The sequence below is a fragment of the Amphiura filiformis genome, chromosome 6 (assembly GCF_039555335.1).
Source record: "Amphiura filiformis chromosome 6, Afil_fr2py, whole genome shotgun sequence".
In the NCBI taxonomy this organism is placed as follows: Eukaryota; Metazoa; Echinodermata; class Ophiuroidea; order Amphilepidida; family Amphiuridae; genus Amphiura; species Amphiura filiformis.
In genome coordinates this window covers 28,175,753-28,193,956 of record NC_092633.1, presented here as the reverse complement: position 1 = coordinate 28,193,956, position 18,204 = coordinate 28,175,753, and the positions used below count along the sequence as shown (strand labels likewise).

The following is an 18,204-nucleotide window of genomic DNA, read 5'->3' as shown; positions in this document are numbered from 1 at the left end:
TGAAAAGCCGACGATCAATTGAAAATTGTGACTTTTTGTATTGAAGATATTAATTTTTTTCTAAAACACACACAAAAAAAAAAAGGTCTTTTTGGGAAAAAAATCCATATCTTCAATATGAAAGGCCAAAATTTTCAATTGATCGTCGGCTTTTCCTCCCAGCTACAGGAATATATCATTACATTTATAAAATTTACTTCGAGAACTGTTATATATCAAACATGTGAAAAATATCAAATTTTAATAATTTGTGGAAAACCACTTTTATCACCTACTATGCGTGCCGACGTAGTAACCTTGTCTTCTAACTTGTTAGGGGGCCTGATTAAAAAAGGGAGGGGCTGAAAAGTGTTGACCCTCCTAAGGGGGAGGGGCCTGAAAAAATTTTCCTGGGAAAAGTGAGTTTATATGCTTTTCTATGGGGTTGACCCATAATTTTCATGTCAAAAAAAAGGGGGGGGGGGCTGAAATTTTTGAGGTCTGTAAAGTGGGACCCCGAAAAATTTGCGCGATGTAATGTTTTTACTTTGGCCCCCCCAACAAGTGTTTGTGAACGGTACCTTACTGCATAGTGGGATCAAAAAAGTAAAAAAAAAAAAAAAAATTGGAAAGATCAGCCACCCGCAAAGTATTAATGAACGGCACTCTCTGGCTGTACAAAAATGTAGTGAAATTCACGGATAAATAAATTGAGTCTAAATTTGGACTCTGTTTTGTTTAGTTCATGCAACAGCGTTCACAGTTTCTATACAAACTCTCTTTAAGGGTCATGTCACAAAGCAAATAGCGTCAACTTGAGAACTTTGTATAGTTCTCTGTTTTCTGGTATGTTTGTATACATGCATACACGTACCTGTGTAACGACACAGAAAATAAAAGTCAGACAGTAACCACCATTGCTCATAGCGCTGGTTGCAAAACTTGTTGTTTATGCATGAAACATGTATGTATAAAAATGAAGCTAGTTTGCACTGAAAACTCAATATTATGCGCAATTTCTGACTGAATTAATTGACAAATCACAGAATTTGTAGTTAACTTCAAAAGTTTGCCGTGAAAAGCCTACAAAGCCTGTATACAAACTTATAACATTTTATATCACCGAGTGACAACTTGACAGGGAACAACTTGTTATGATTGAATATGGCATCGGATGAGGTGAGTTTTAGTCCGATTTTATACCTTAAAAGTCTCTGGTATATCAGTAGCGTGTCCAGGGGGGCTTTGGGTGCTGAAGCCCCCGCACTTTGTTAAAAAATCATGTAAAATCAGCCGTTTTTGGCGATTTTAGCCATTAAGCCCCCTGCATAAATCTGAAAAAGGGGCTGAGCCCCCCGCAGGAAAAGATCCTGGACACGCCGGTGTATATCATGTATATAGTATTATACATAAATTATAGAACACCATATTTTGATGGATAACATAGAGTAGGCCCAATAGTAGGAATTATAATTTTCTACTGGGATTTCTGGATAGTAAAAAAATCACCCAAGAATACTGCAGAAACCAATGAACCAATGAACGAAAACAAGTGTAAGCGCAAGTTATATATCGTCGTTTACCATGTTTACCATGTTTACGATGCCTGCAAGTTCAAAGGGAGAAAGAAAGTCTGTTCGGCGTGCTTTCGCTAAAATGGCTGTTATTATAAAATAAGTAACAAAATCAGTAATAAATGAAAGTTGCCGTTCAATTTGAAAAATAGAAAAATAAGGGCCTTTGGATCGAATGGAAACATAAGGGTCTTTGGGTGAGGGTATATATGGTCAAAATAAATAATAATTATAATGATTAACATTTATCAAGCACAAAATCATGGTTTCTAAGCGCTAACTATACAACTTGCACTACAACTTTACTACAAAATGACATGAACATGATAAGCAAGAAATGCAGACAGTGAATTAATTAAAAATATGGTGTTGGGTGACAGCGATGCTGAAAAGGAGGGGGTCTAAACAGCCCTAAATACGCGTCCCCTCCAAAGTGAGAGTCAGTATCCCATCAAATCCCCACCGCCGGAAATTGAACCCGGGACCTAATGCACTTAGGCAAGTACCCTAATCATTCATGTCATTAGGCTACGCTCTCCCTGTCTGTACTGAATTTATGTCTGTTTGTTTGTTTACAGAAATCAGAATTTGACACTTCTCTGTCTAAGAAAGAAGTGAGCGGTGAGTAAGTCTTATATTTGCCAACTGAAAATCCATAAATCCTATAAATTACTAATTCAAAATGTGCGTTTCTTGGAATCTATAAATCAGATATGATCAGTAATAATGTGCTACTTTTCGCAATTTCATGAAAATTTGGAGAACATTTTATACAATCTTATTGTCCTTCTATTAGACCTGTCAGGCCTGTCAAATCCCACAATTTCTGAATCTGACAAAAATGCCTGTAGACAACTCCTAGTGTGACTTGAACCCTTAAAAAGGTTCCTGAAAATTCAAGAACCCTTTAGAGTATTATTAGAGGTTCTGCATGCAGCCTCTTTGGCGAACCAAAATGTTGTTTCTCAGAGCCCCCAAAGATCATTTGATGGTTCCTTTTTAGCCATCAATGGTTCCCCAATGATCATTTTGGCACATTCTGTTTGAGACCCCACTACATTCACAAGATGTGTACTCAGCCGTGAAAAATGTGAAAAAAGTAACGTAGCTGAAAAAACTTTGCAAACTTTTGTTGAGGAGTTTATATAATTCAAACATTTTGCTTGGCAAATCCAATGAAAAAGTAACTCACTACTTTAGCTTTCGTCATCGGGTGACGGCTTGATCACAAGTTACTTGGTCCACTGCTTTACCCGCGAAACGGTTTATTGACGTTTCGCGGAAGTAGTGATGTTTTGTTTTGAGCAGTGGATCATAATACGTGATCGAGATAGACGATACCTTCCTCACGGTTGATTGCTCTGGCCCCCTTTTTGCGAATTTGGATTGCTTCTCTATTATTATTCTGGTGAATGCATTTGAGTCTCTGTCAAGAATTACTGCCCCTCCCATTTCGATGACGTGATTTTCTTGAGCGATATGATCAGTGATGGCTGATTTGTGTTGTTCAAAAGTCGATTCTTTTGCTCGTGTTCCGCTATTTCTTCAGAGTCTTTCTTATGTTCTTTAAGCCCTGTCCCAAACTGTCTTCCCGTCTCCCCTATGTAGGACTCATCGCATCCTTTACACGGGATATTATAAACAACGTCACTTCCCAGCAAACACAAAACGTTTTCGACATCATTCACAAAAGGTTATAATAGGTTGTCAGAAAACGTTTAAATGTCGGGTTATATAAAGGGTACATTAATGGTATAAAACGTTTTCATAACATTAAATAACATTTGTTGGTAATCTACTGCACAGCAAACACAAATATGTTACAGAAATCACTTAAATGTCGGGTTATATAAAGGGTATAAAAACGTTTTAATAACATTCCAAAAACATTTTTGAAAACTTGGTACAAATCATTCTAAAAAGAAGGTTATTTTGGGGTTGAAAAAATATTTTGCAAAAAATGTTTGCCCAAAATATTTACACTAACGTTTTTAAAATGTTTTCACGACCTTTATATAACCCGACTTTTAAATGTTATTAAAACGTTTTGTAAAAAAACATTTTAAGAACATTTCTGTATTTGCTGGGTGCAAATATTTTAACATAATGTTATTTAAGTGTTGACAAAATATTTGGCCAAAAATGTTTGCAAAAATAGTTTACAATGACATTTCGAAAACATTTTAAAAATATTGTTGTAGTGTGTTTTCATACAAAACGTTTTAAAATGATTTCATGACCTTTATATAACCCGACATTTTAATGTTATTAAAACGTTTTTACCTAAACCAAAACCCAAAATACAACTTATCTAAAACGTTTCAAAAACATTTTTGTGTTTGCTGGGTTGTCTCCTTTATGTGTTTCTTGTCTTTCGGGTGGACTAGTAGTAGGCTTTTAAGCGTGTTGGTAGGGTGCGGCGCATAGCTGTGGCGATGTTGTGCTTCTTGAATACAGGGTGTAACAATAAAAATTTTACAATTGCATTTTGACTTCTCAGGAAAAAACTAAAAGAGTTATGAAAGAAATATTATATGCAATGCAATAAGTAATATCGTGGCTAAAAGAAGACGTATAGTTGGTTTCTTTACTAGCTTGGGTTCAAAAGTTATGTCCGATTAATTAAATCGTCCAGAAAACGTGTTGGGCCACTTTTGCCATGTTTGCGCATATCAAGTTTGAACCACGTAGATCGTGCATTAAACATCAAAGAACTGCCACAAACGAATTATAAGTAGTGTTTCTTAATATAATTAACATGAACTTAATAATAATATGATATTTCTTTAAAATCTATAAATGAAGTCATGAAATTTCTTTCAAATTATTTTTTAATTTCTCATATCCCTGAGATATCATTGGATAAACTGAGAACAGGTTTTGGATCCTTACGTACAGAACAATAAGATTTTGAAATCAAGTTCAGCTGGGCTTCTAGCTGTTCTTAGGGTACCACTTTTGCCAGCATTTCTGTTAATAAATTCTATATACTTCTCATAGTTATATGTAATTGTATGCCTTGATGGAAGATGTGAGTTTGGAAAATGAGCTATAAACAATCTTATGATTTGTGCTACCGAATGTCACAACCATAAAAATATGCTCTTCCAACGTGAATTGGGGTTGAAGTTGTTGAGCTGCAACCACGATTTCTAGTAAATGAGGTTGTTATGTCAGTGCTGAGTTATGACTTTCAAAAACTCAAGGAGATGTTCTATTATGTAATCATTTTTACCACTTCAAATACCCCATTGTTTAAAACTACCTATCATAAGAGCTTCGTTCAACTGGTCCATGGTTCAACTCTGTTCAGTCACTTTTGTAACACTTAGACAAAAGTGGCCCAAGCGGTTTTAAGACTAGCTTACATAATTGGCCATATCTTCACTTGTATACCGTCGATTTTATTGGAATAAAGCTTAGCTGGTGGCTAAAGAATTTATCTTGATAGAAATATAAATATCAAACCAAAAATTAAGCAGCATACTTGTGTCATTCTATTTTCAAAATTGTACAAATTTTATTGTTACACCCTGTATTCTTTGGAGCCTCTCCACCAAGCCTTCTACGTATTGTATGACCACCATTCCTTTGGATGGAGTGTCGTCCTTATTTTGCTGTCTTGCTTTCGGTTGTTTATCATCATTTGCTGTTTTACTCTCTCCAAAGACCATTTTGGATAGCAACAGCCTGTTAACGCTGTACTTATCTTAGTTTCCTCCTCTTTCTTATCTTCCTCTGTCACTCAGTCGTCATCATCATCAGTCGGCTGCGGAGCAGGCGACTACAAGCTTTCTCCAACTATTGCGATCTTGGGCAAGTGAAACAATTTTGTTTGGCTGCAGCATCCCTTCAGTAACTCCCAGATGGTGCTGGACATACTGTAAGTACAGTGTGCGCGGCCGTCCCGGTTTCCTCTTCCCATATCATATAAAGGGCATATTCTTTCACAGGCTCGTCGTCTTCAAGATGCAGTATATGGCCGAGAAATTTGAGTTGATGAATCTTGACTCTGGCAACCAGTGGAGTGGTGTTGGTCAGATTGTAGATGGTTTCATTTGGGATCCGATCCACACGCTTGATGTTTAACATGAGTCTGTAGCAAGATGTTGCAAAGGCATTGATCTTGTTTTCCATGTCCTTGGTGATTACCCGTACAGAAAGACAGTGACACAAGTTGTCTCAAACAGCTTCATTTTTGTTTCGATTGGCAGGGATGGGCTTCTCCAAAGGCGTTCCAGTTTCCAGAAAGCTGCCCAGGCTATTGCTTTTATTCTTTTTAGGTCTCCAGCACTAGAGCATATACTTGAAGTCTGTGACATGGTTGATGGTACTACCATGGACTTGGTTGGGCGTTACAGTTTCAGTCAAATTGTTTTGAATTATTCTGTATTAGGTGCGCTGATAACAAGGCCTAGATCTGCTGCTGCAATTGCAGTCCTAGTAAACTGCGACTGGGCCCGGGCTGTGGAAGATTCAAACAGGGCAATATCATCAGCAAAATTCTCTGTCACTATGTTGTTCATTCTATCCATTTAAGTCCGGATGACCCCAAGTTTTTGGTTGTTGCGACTGGAAATTTTAACATTAGTCCGTGTGTGCTTTTTACGGTACACCAACAGCTTCATAGACCCGTTTTCTTTGCGAAAGATTAATGTGTCCAGAAAGGGGATGTTACCCTGATCTTCCTCTTCGAAGGTGAACTTTATATTTCCAGTCGGATCAACTGAATTTAGATGATCAGTTAGATTTTGAGTGCTGTCCTTCTGTATGATCTCCAGTACTGTAACGTCATCCACGTATCTTCTCCAGATCTTAGGGGGCCAGAGCAATCAACCATGATGAAGGTATCGTCTCTCTCGATCACGTATACGATCCACTGCTCAAAACAAAAACATCACCACTTCCGGGAAATGTCAAAAAGTCGTTTCACGGGAAATGCAGTGGACGAAGTTACTTGTGATCAAGCCGTCAGACCTGATGGCGAGAGCTAAAGTATCGAGTTACTTTTTCATTGGATTTTCCTATCAAATTGTTTGAATTATTTAATTTACAATCCTACAAATGTATCTATTTACTCATGTTAATGTATGTTAAGATTTTTGATTATGGTTTATACAGTTTAATAAGACAATCCATGGGCAAATCCAGGGCAACACACGTTACGTTTTAGCGCATCCTTCTTTATTCTCCACACTCTGCAGGCTGTGAAACTAATTTGAATTTGGTGTTCATCTTTTGTATTTGAACACTCAAAAGTCAAGGCTACAACCATGGCCAAAATGTGTTGGGACTCTTATGGAAAACGACCAAAACGTACACTATATTATGGCCTTATTTCCGTTATTTCTAACGTGATAAAGTGGAGGTTTCTTTGGTGTCAAAACCTTTCCTTACACCCCAACCCCCCTTTCCCACCAATCAATGTTGTGTGCCACCAGGTGCGTATGACCAAAAAAGTAGGATTCAACATTGTAAGGGGGCGGGGTGAGGGCTTATTTACATTACCCTATCAAACCGTCCCAACACTTATGGCCAGCATTGTAGGTCTCATGTTCACACATCATGACATAGGCCCTATATGAAAGATCAACTCATACAAATTTGAGGGGTGCACCGCTCAGTCCGACATGCCGTTAGTCCGACAACACAAATTCCCTATATTTAGGGGTGCGTCAGTCCGAAAATGAAAAACACTGCGTTTAGTCCGAAACATTAGTCTAACGAAACATAGCCAGTTGACGCTTTTTTGAGAATTGCCAGACAAATCACTTTATTTCTCCAAAAATATCACCCATTTCTCCGAATATATTTCCCCAAAGACATTTACTACCGAAAGTTCCTAGTAACTATTCTTACAGCTAAACCAAATATGCTCTAAACTATAGAATATCGTTATTTTAATCTTATTCTGATTTTAATTTGTTGGCATTGCAGAGCTACGGTATGCATTTGATGTATTCGAGACCTTTGAAGGAAGTAATCATATTCTGACTAAAAATCTTGGTAAAGTTTTGCGGTCACTTGGTCAAAACATGATGAGCACGGATATACAAACTATGCAAAATGAACTGGATGAAGTCGGTAAGAAAATGTTTACATGTGAAAAAAATGTTGAGTGTTTTACCTTCTGTTCTGTATCGTGTGATATAACATGAGCTATACTTAAAAAATACAGAAAGCAGACCAACAAGGTCGAGTTGCTCTTCACCAAAGATAATTGCGTTATATCATAGGTTTGTTCTATATTCATAGGAACAAAAATAAAATCCACCCCCTCAATTTCGAGGTTTGATGTCACCTTGCTTCCCGCGGGTATAAGCAAATCATTAAGTTTTGTAGGTTAAAATATTTTTGTTTAATGTCCTTTCGATTATGATAAGTCATTACTTGGGAGCCCCTAAGATTAACTTTTCTATTTCGATAACAAACTGCCAAGTTTTTCTATGTTTTTGTAATTTGTATTTGTGTTTTAGAAGTAAAATGGTAAATGCATGTTTTATAAAATACCATAGTTAAATTCAAATACCTACATTTTGTTAAGATTTCTTTTTGACATGTGGGTGGGGGTGGGGATAGGGTTGGAAAAAAATTAAGATTAAGTTATAGTACAAATGCGCCTGAAGCGCGCGAAAATTTTTGCCATGTTGAAGCTAAACTGATGAACTGTGGTGCAATAAGTGAAATAACTTCGCGCGAAGTGCGCAAATATGGGCACTTTAGGGGCTAAAATGGCCAAATAAGGTTAATTTGGTCAGAAATCCACTAGCGTCTAAATGACGGTGGGTGGGGTGGGGTAATTGTATGGACTACCCCTAGTAAAATATTGGGGCCCATCCCCCCGGATTTTATCCTATGTCATTATGTTGTTTACGATTAATTCACTTTTTTCTGTTTCATTGTTTCTTTATAGGTATTGGAAGAATAGCTTTCCCAAAGTTTCTAAAAGCAATGGAAGAGAAAATGAAAGCTCATCGAATAGACCAAGAGTTGAAAAATGCATTCCGTGTATTTGACAAAGGCGATACCGGATTTGTACCGTAAGCATGTTCCTTCAATAATAATATTATATAGACGAATCCAACGAACCAAATTCATTCGGAAATTACCGTCCCCACCGCGCCACACCATCTGGTGTTGTGAATGCCCAATTGGGTGGAGTAAAGCCGCTTTAAAATCGAGGTGATAATGTATTGTGTTGTAAATTTTCACCATTTTCTCAACTGATCATCTGACGACAGTCGATGATCACCGACCTCATAGACAAGGGGCAGCCTATTTATTTATTTAACAATCATACAAAGAGGTACGGGACAACCTACTTTGTTGCAAACTCTCTGCAGTTACATCAGCAGATAGGCGAGGTCTGCTTGTTTCCTGTTGACAAGGGCAGTCTTCAGTAAACGGCTCTTTTCAGAGCCACCAAACCTTTAAATTTAGCAGATAGGCGAGGTCTGCCTGTTCTCTGTAAAGTGTGACCATTGTGGGTAAACAATGAGAAAAATCCTCCAATAGGGCAACTATAGGGAAAAGGTCAAATGTCAAAATTAATAATGCTGACATATATTTATTTTCCAATATATTCTTCCTTGCAGAATAAAAGAAATCTGTACAGTATTATCCGTAGCAGCAGATGATATACCGCAGAAAGATCTTGATGATATGGCACGTGACCTGGATTTGAATAGGGATGGCAGACTTGACTATCAAGGTGAGCCAGTCCCTATATAATTTCACCGTGTTTCATTATTAGCTAAGGTTAGCAACTATTTTAAACTGTTGCGATTTGGTAGTTCACAGCATCTTGTGAATGGTAGTGAGCTTTGGCAAAAATTGCACTGATCATTTCATAGCGAGTGTGTAGAAGAATTCAAATATCATACATATAGTTTTGTAGGTCCTGTGGTTCTTGAGTTGTGTTATAAAGAGGGCTGAAACAACAACACTTTTGTAAAACGTACATAAATCAAGCAAGTATTCATAGTATACGATTTGTAAAATGAACTATTGCAAAACATCAAAGTGTTATTTTTCAATAATATGTTGATTAAGATAATGAAAATCAAATCTGTATATTTTAGGCTTTGGGATAATCAGTTTTGGGGTTCTAAGCCGAGGGCACTTGTAATACACAGCAAACCAAAAATGTTGTTGTAGTGTTTTATAACGTTTTTATAACGTTTTAAACATGTTAAAAATGTTTCCGTGACCCATATACTAACCCGACATTTGAATTTTATTCAAATGTTTTAATCAAAACCAAAATAAGACAACCATAATGTGTTTATAACGCGAAAAACATTGATGTGTTTGTTGATGCATGGGTACTCGTGTATGTCATGTGTTGCCATCCTTCAGTCTTCAGTCTTTATGCTCCTAAATAAAGCAGGTAGCTTGTCCAAGGATCTCACATTTTCAACCTAAGCACTGACCTCAGTGACCTGCTTCATGTGAAAATACCTCTAATCAATAACCTTCTTTAAAAATCTTCTTGAAAAGAGATCCTCACTGTCTTGGATAAGAGATTTGGTTGATCCTGTGGTCTGTTCGGTGTGAACTGGTCAAAAGTAAGAGTTTATCCCTATCATTGAAGGCCAAATCTGGTCAAGAATAAGAGTTTAGCCCTATCATTGAAGGCCAAATCTGGTCAAGAATAAGAGTTTATTCCTATCACTGAAGGCCAAATCTAAGAATAAGAGTTTAGCCCAGGCCTTCTCAACTAGTTTATTCGAAGTGCCAACTGAAAAACTTTACTGATCATGAAGTGCCAACATGTCAAGGGAGGACTCTGCGATGTAGCGCGTATGCATAGCGGTTAAGGTGCAGTGGTGCTTTATTGGGGGTCCAATAAAGCTCATGGATTTTAAGGTTTTTAAAGGCCCAGATTGGGTATGGTCACTCATTGTTTGTTCAAGATTTATGTAAAAAATTATTCAAATTACCGTGCGCCACTTCGTGCGCCACTTCGACTGACTCCAATCTCCACAAGTGGCGCGCGCGCCGCCAGTTGAGAAGGCCTGGTTTAGCCCTATCATTGAAGGCCAAATCTGGTCAAGAATAAGAGTTAAGTCCTATCATTGAAGGTCAAATCTGGTCAAGAATAAGATTTTATCTCTATCTGGTCAAGAATAAGAGTTTAGCCCTGTCATTGAAGGCCAAATCTGGTCAAGAATAAGAGTTTGTCCCTATAACTGAAGGCCAAATCTGGTCAAGAATAAGAGTTTATCCCTATCTGGTCAAGAATAACAGTTTAGCCCTATCATTGAAGGCTAAATCTGGTCAAGAATAAGAGTTTATCCCTATCACTGAAGGCCAAATCTGGTCAAGAATAAGAGTTAAGTCCTATCATTGAAGGCCAAATCTGGCCAAGAATAAGAGTTTATCCCTATCATTGAAGGCCAAATCTGGTCAAGAATAAGAGTTTAGCCCTATCATTGAAGGCCAAATCTGGTCAAGAATAAGAGTTATGTCCTATCACTGAAGGCCAAATCTGGCCAAGAATAAGAGTTTAGCCCTATTGAAGGTCAAATCTTGTCAAGAATAAGAGTTTATCCCTATCTGGTCAAGAAGAGTTTAGCCCTATCATAGAAGGCCAAATCTGGTCAAGAATAAGAGTTTATCCATATCACTGAAGGCCAAATCTGGCCAAGAATAAGAGTTTAGCCCTATCTGGTCAAGAATAAGAGTTTATCCATATCACTGAAGGCCAAATCTGGCCAAGAATAAGAGTTTAGCCCTACCATTGAAGGCCAAATCTGGTCAAGAATAAGTGTTAAGTCCTATCATTGAAGGTCAAATCTGGTCAAGAATAAGATTTTATCCCTATCTGGTCAAGAATAAGAGTTTAGCCCTGTCATTGAAGGCCAAATCAGGTCAAGAATAAGAGTTAAGCCTATTATTGAAGGCCAAATCAGGTCAAGAATAAGAGTTTTTACCCCTCTCATTGAAGGCCAAATCTGGTCAAGAATAAGAGTTTAGCCCTTTTATTAAAAGTCAAATCTGGTCAAGAATAAGAGTTTAGCCCTTTTATTAAAAGTCAAATCTGGTGTTGGCAATAACGCGGTGTAGCATATTCAAGTAGCATCACTCCGCTTCTGTTTCTATCGCCAACTCCAAACCTTCCCATGATTGATTCCTCTCCGGATTGACATCTACCTATCTTGCCGTTGAAATCTCCCATTACTATGGTGAAGATCGCTCGAATAAGAGTTTAGCGCTATCATTAAAGGCCAAATCTGGTCAAGAGTTTAGCGCTGCCATTGAAATGCCTACTGTTTAGGCGGTGATTTACAGGTCAATAGTTTGCGCCCGTATAATTATTAATTATTATTAGCCTTTTCTTTTTAAGGACATTGTCAAATTTCAGTTTACCTTAAGTTTACCTTGTGAACCTTGAGGCTGGGTTTATACTCCATCGCTGAGCGACGAGCGAGTGTTTTTAGCCAATGAGGTAGCGTGCTTTATTTAGGTTCCTGATTTTGACCATTTTTTTAGTCGCATGCTAATGAATGAGAGTTGTGGAAACACAAATGAGTCTAAAAAGCGTTTACTATACCTATTTTCTCTCCATCTTTTGCAGAATTCTTGAACATGATGGGACATATGAAGCGAGATTAAAGTATTGTATGTTGCTCATTATCTGAGGATGGGATTATCTCAATGACAAACTGACAATTTTCTACAACAGAGTGATGGCAATCAGTTAGCTGACAATCAACGATTGATTTATAAATCGTCCATTCATTGTCAGATGATGTATGGAATAATTCGTTTTACACTGTTAGCATGGTTTTATATATAAACCAGTTCTTTTTAATAGTAAGTTATTGTTCAATGAGCAGAACTATATGTATATATGGAAATGCAATTTTAGAGCAACAATGCCGGTGTTTCTCTTACGTAGGCCCGCCGCCTACCTATATTATATAGGGTTGGACTAAGGGTCATAATATGATTTAATAACAGTGTCCATAATCAGAAGTCTCCTGATTATGTATTCGGAAACCGCATACGGGCTAGTCCGAAATTATTAGGAACAATTCCTATAATACAGTGGCGTGCATGCAGAGTTGTAACGAGTAAAGTCATTTCATAGTCGCATAGTGCAGTTTTGTCCACGGCAAATTCACCGTGACCTTTTCAGCCATAAACCCGCTTAGTGAAGATTAAACCGAAATATGCAGTACTAAACCATTATAGTAACCAATTGTCCAATGCACATTTCTTACCACGTGATAATGTTGATCCAATGAGCGATCGAATTGTCCGCTACGGTCGACTAATCCAATCGATAATGACGCTATTGACATGTACGGGTGGAGCTCCACTGACTGAGTTTTGGGGATTTTTCACTGGTTTGCTATCATTTACTCATCTAGGCGCTCCACTGTTATTATAAGGACTATGCTAATAATTTAAAAATTGACATGTAGAAAATAAACCATACTTGATTGACAGAAAGTACTAAATTTGTACCTATTACGGTTTGGTGGCACTCCTCTTCCAAACACGACCAAGTCAGGGCGGCCCGGTGAAGCAAAATGTGCATTTGGATTAACATGGGAGTTTGGATAAGATGGTAGATTTCCTTTCTCATACATATGCATGTTCCCCGTTATTAAAGCTTGTACCGGATTAAAAATTCAGATATTTTGAAAAGAAAAAGTAATTGAAACATAGAGCAAGTACTAAAATCAGAGCTTTTATACTTTTTGATATATGACGCTAACTAGTTCATCTCATATACCCGCAGCACAGCGCTACTAGTACGGGTCAATTACCTATGTGAGTGCCACTGTGTTGTGTGCATACATGTAGTTAACAATAACTGCATGATGGAGTCGAGTCATTTCTAGCAATAGCTCGAGTCGAGTCAAATGACTCGAGTCACTGTACAATCTCTATGGGGAAAATGTCAAGATCCGAGTCGAGTCATTCCATTTTTGAAAAGTCAAGTCTCGAGTCATGGCTCGTTACAAGTCTGGTGGCGTGTCTACGCGATTTGCCAAGCGCGGAATCGACCAAAGCAAAGCTTGCGACTTTGCAGGCTAATAATAAGTCTTGGTAACGGAGCCTCTATTTTTTATATTATGTGTAAGTGAATAATTAGGGGTACATACGATTGCGTACACGGACGGTCTGATTTAAGTCGTCATTGAATAAGATAAGTGTGTAAAAGTTAATACAAACATAACTCGAGGATGGCTCAGCGGCAAAAGGTCGTCCATTAGCTAACTGTTATGGTTTTCAGATACACGAGTTTCATATCATAAAGGACGGTGTGCCCGACACGCGGTACTGTAAGGATAATGTAACAGCTTATATATGACATGCGTCTTTTTGCCGCTGAGCCAGTGATATATAGATTTTTGATTACCCAATTTGTAAATATATTATCACGCAAAATATTTATTTTTTCATAAATTAAAAGACAACAAAATTATAATATGTTAAAGCATCATACGTGATCCTGTGTCATTATACCTCAAAAGTATTATTTATGGTGCTCCACAGAATCAATGAACAGAGTCTAACAGGCAACATTTTCCAACCTTAATCATAATTTCAAGAAAGGGGTCGAAACGAGTTATTCGTAACTGATCGATAGCTTACATCAATTTATCGCTCACAAACCAGCGGAGGGGTTCCCGGAGCTGTTACCGCAGCACCCAGCTGAACTTGATTTAGCAGTATATTGTGGTATACCACTGTCACACGTTTCGGACTTGAGGAGTGTCACCTCCGGTGGGGAATATATTTTCAGTATTATATTCTTACTTCTTTCCCTTTCATTTGACACCATCCGGAGGTCATACCTACTGGACATTTCGAAATATGAAAAGGAACCATACGAATATTCACCCGGGTCTTATGCGGAGTGTCACCCCATAGATTTTAATCTATGGTCACCCTCAGTGAGGAAATTATTTTTCATAATATTCTTTACCAATTTCTCTTTCCTTTGACACCACTCGGTTGGTCACACCTACTTGGCATTTTAAGATATGAAAACGACCCAAAATATCAATATTGACCCAGGTCTTATGACGGGTGTCATCCCGGTGGGGAAATATTTCTTCTTCTTCTTCTTCCTTTGAAGTGCAAATATCGCATGTGCGACGATAGACGCACTGCGTTTGTGCGCATGTGTCGGCTCATAGACGACAGGAACTGAAGACTGGTGCAAAATATATACAAGTGCAAGTAAAAACCAGATGAGAGGAAGAGCTACTTCTGTGGACGATCCCTCACCGCTAACTTGAAGGCGTCAAGTGAAGGATAACCAGCTGGATCTTCTGGAAGGTTGTTCCAGTCCCGGATGGTTCGTGGGAAGAAGGAGTTGGTGTACACAGTAGAGCTGGTTTGAGGAATGAAGAAGCGGGAGCTGTGTCCTCTGGTGGATGATGATAGATGAGTCAGATAATGATCCCATGAGATGTCAACTAAATTGTAGCGAATCTTGTACATCATTATCAGGCGGCTATTCATACGACGGTTCTGAAGAGATGACCAGTTGAGTTTCTGCAACATGGCGGAGACACTGCTTGTCCTGTTGTAATCACCAATGACGAAGCGGGCTGAACTACGTTGGACCTGTTCAACTTTCTTTGTGTTCCGCTGGGTGTGAGTGTCCCATACTGAAGAAGCATACTCAACTGTTGGTCGTATGAACGTAGTGTAGGTTGCTTCCTTTACCTTTTGACTGCAGAAATTGAGATTACGAGCGAGGAAGGCCCTGGTGGATGTGGCTTTTCTGGTGATGGCGTCGACGTGAGAATTGAAGTTAAGTCGAGAATCCAGATGAACCCCTAGGTATTTGGCAGAGTTAACAGCCTCCAAGACATGACCATGGATGTTATATGAAGTAATGATGGGTTGACGCTTGTTGGTGACTCGAAGGACCTGGCACTTTGCCGCATTAAATCTCATCAGCCACTTGGATTCCCAGGCTTGTAGGGCATCAAGATCTTTCTGGAGGCTAGCCGAGTCATCAGGCGTAGATATGCGCTTATAAACAATGCTATCATCTGCAAACAATCTGGTGGTCGATGAACGGACGCAGTCCGGTAGATCGTTGATATAGATCAAGAAAAGTAACGGTCCTAAGACACTCCCTGTGGAACCCCTGATGATACTGGGGATTCAGTACTCTTCTGGCCATCAACGAGGACAACTTGAGATCTGTCATGAAGGAAGCCGGCAATCCAGTTCAAGATGTTGCCACGTACTCCGTAGTGCTCAGCTTTCATTAGCAGATGGCGATGCGAGACCTTGTCGAACGCTTTCTCGTAATCGAGTAGGATGACATCAATCTGTGACTTGCTATCAAGGCCTTTAGCTAAGTCTTCCACAGTCAGGATCAATTGAGTGTCGCAGGACCTGTGCTTCCGGAACCCGTGCTGTGCGTCTGACAAGATGTTGGAGTCAGTAAGGTGACAAATAATAGCACAGTGTATCACACAGCTTGCAGAGAACAGAGGTAAGCGAAATTGGTCTGTAATTGACAGCTTCGGAGCGGCTTCCCTTCTTGAACAACGGGAAAATCTGCGCTTTCTTCCACTGAGTAGGAACTCTGCCTTGGTTAATGGAGGCCTGGAAAAGGATAGTTATGGTTCTTACTACATTATATACTTATCATATTTCATTTTACACCACTCGGGGGTCATACTTTTGTGGCATTTTGAGATTTTCAGGGGTTACAACTTCTGGGCATTTCAAGACATGAAAAGGACCCACAATATCAATATTGACCCAGGTCTTATGAGGAATGTTAACCCTGGTACATGGTGTGAAATTAGTTTTATTATAATCTTTACTTTGTTCTCCCTCATTTAACACCACTCGAGTTTTTTACCTTGGCATTTCAAGATATGAAAAGTACCCGAAATACGAACATTGACCCATGTATTATGATGAGTGTTACCCCAGTGGTGAAATATTGGGAAGCACGGTGGCCCAATGGTTAAGGCGCGAGCTTAATAATCGAAAGGTTGCGGGTTCGAGCCCCACAACGGCCAGTGTGTTGCGTCCTTGAGCAAGATAGCTTAATTCCCAATTGCTTCACTCCACCCAGGTGTAAAATGAGGAGCTGCCGGGGGTAGTCACAATCTAAGTCGCTGAGAGTACATGCGCATCCGTTGCGGACTTGGTGAAGCGGAAATGATTCTGATATATCCTAAGTAATAGCAGCGGATAAGTGTGCTGATAATTAAGTCATGCCTAGCTGAAGCACAAGTTAAATTAAACATTTATTTTAATTTTATTTTTATATTTATACCTTCGTGGCTTTTTAAGATGTCTATTTCAAACCAAAAGGTTGGTCAGTAAGTAAGCAAGTAACATACAGGATAAGCAAAAACAAAGAACCTAACACCAATGTAGGCTACCCCGGTTTATGACACAGGACCATGCATGTAGTCGCCGTAGAAGTTACGTAATAATTAACTACCATAGCAATAGATGAATACAATTTTTGAGTGGATCGCCCTGCACTACAAGCAGATTGCACTAATCACCTGTGTATGTCAGTAAACATAGATTGAATACAATACCGCTCTTTTCAAAGATACTAATCTTACAGGTGTGAGTGATCAGCCTTTCTTTGACATCTATGGTTCAATGCACAATGCATATTACCGCGTGAACGTTTTAGTGCAGGACGACATAGTCAAAATTGTATTCATGTATTGCCATGGTAGTTAGTCCGATTAATTATGTTGATGTGTGTACGTGTACACGAATAAACAGCATAAAAATTGTAAGTACGTACTGTTAGCTCGTTGTCCTACTTGTGCTTATTCGAGTAAAACCTAAAAACACTCAATTTGTTTTATTTTGTTTTGATATGATTAGAATGTGAACTTACAAAAACATTTCCTTGCATTTTAGGTCAACAGACTGACCTTGATACAAAATATCTATGATATTTCGCTGATCCGAGTGCCCTCTGACCATGGTATTTTTTTGCTTATCTCCATAATGGTGCATTGTCATGATTGTGGAAAAGAAAACGGTTAAAAAAGAAATCTTGTTGTCGCCTGCTCCGCAGCCGAAGGACAATGATGGGGGGAGAGGAATGCTTTTGATTGACGCATAACTCAGGCCAGGTTCGGATCCAGAGGGGGCGGAGGGGGCGCACGTAAAAATAGAAAAAGTATTTATTTATTTATTTATTTATTTATTTATTTATTTATTTATTTATTTATTTATTTATTTATTTATTTATTTATTTATTTATTTATTTATTTATTTATTTATTTATTTATTTATTTATTTGTTTGGCACAAGGCCAGGCAGATAATATTGATTACACAATAAATTGAAGGATTGCCCTTACATTAAAATCAGAAACATTACTAGAAAATACATAATCAATACAGAATAAAATAAAACAACAAAACATAAATTATGTGAACTGGTTAGAGGAGGTGGGACTGGATGGCCTGGAGGGAAGAAGCATTGACAATAGCTTCAGGGAGATAATTCCAGATGGAGGAGGCAAACGGATAAAATGATCTCTGGGACAACGAAAGCCGGCGGAAAGGAACTTGAACAGCGCGGGAATTGAGGTTTCGTAGACCAGGTCTGGGATGAGGCTGGAAAGGGTTGGGAGAAGAACAAAGATTGGCAAAGATTATAGAATGGTGTAAAA

The 18,204-nt window shown here is 38.5% G+C and overlaps 2 protein-coding genes across 2 annotated transcripts; one reads left to right on the top strand and one right to left on the bottom strand.

Moving 5' to 3' along the window:
* The first annotated feature begins 793 nt into the window (after nucleotides 1-793).
* Nucleotides 794-17,327, top strand: LOC140155222 (calmodulin-like). The gene is made up of 6 exons (XM_072177974.1): nucleotides 794-1,158; nucleotides 2,132-2,174; nucleotides 7,491-7,637; nucleotides 8,467-8,593; nucleotides 9,149-9,264; nucleotides 12,133-17,327. The coding sequence occupies exons 1-6, from the start codon at nucleotides 1,144-1,146 to the stop codon at nucleotides 12,168-12,170; spliced, it is 486 nt and encodes a 161-aa protein (XP_072034075.1). The 5' UTR covers nucleotides 794-1,143; the 3' UTR covers nucleotides 12,171-17,327.
* On the bottom strand, nucleotides 14,781-15,482 carry LOC140154444 (uncharacterized). Its single transcript, XM_072177009.1, has one exon. It carries the CDS (start codon nucleotides 15,480-15,482, stop codon nucleotides 14,781-14,783), a length of 702 nt encoding a protein of 233 aa, XP_072033110.1.
* Nucleotides 17,328-18,204: the final 877 nt, after the last annotated feature.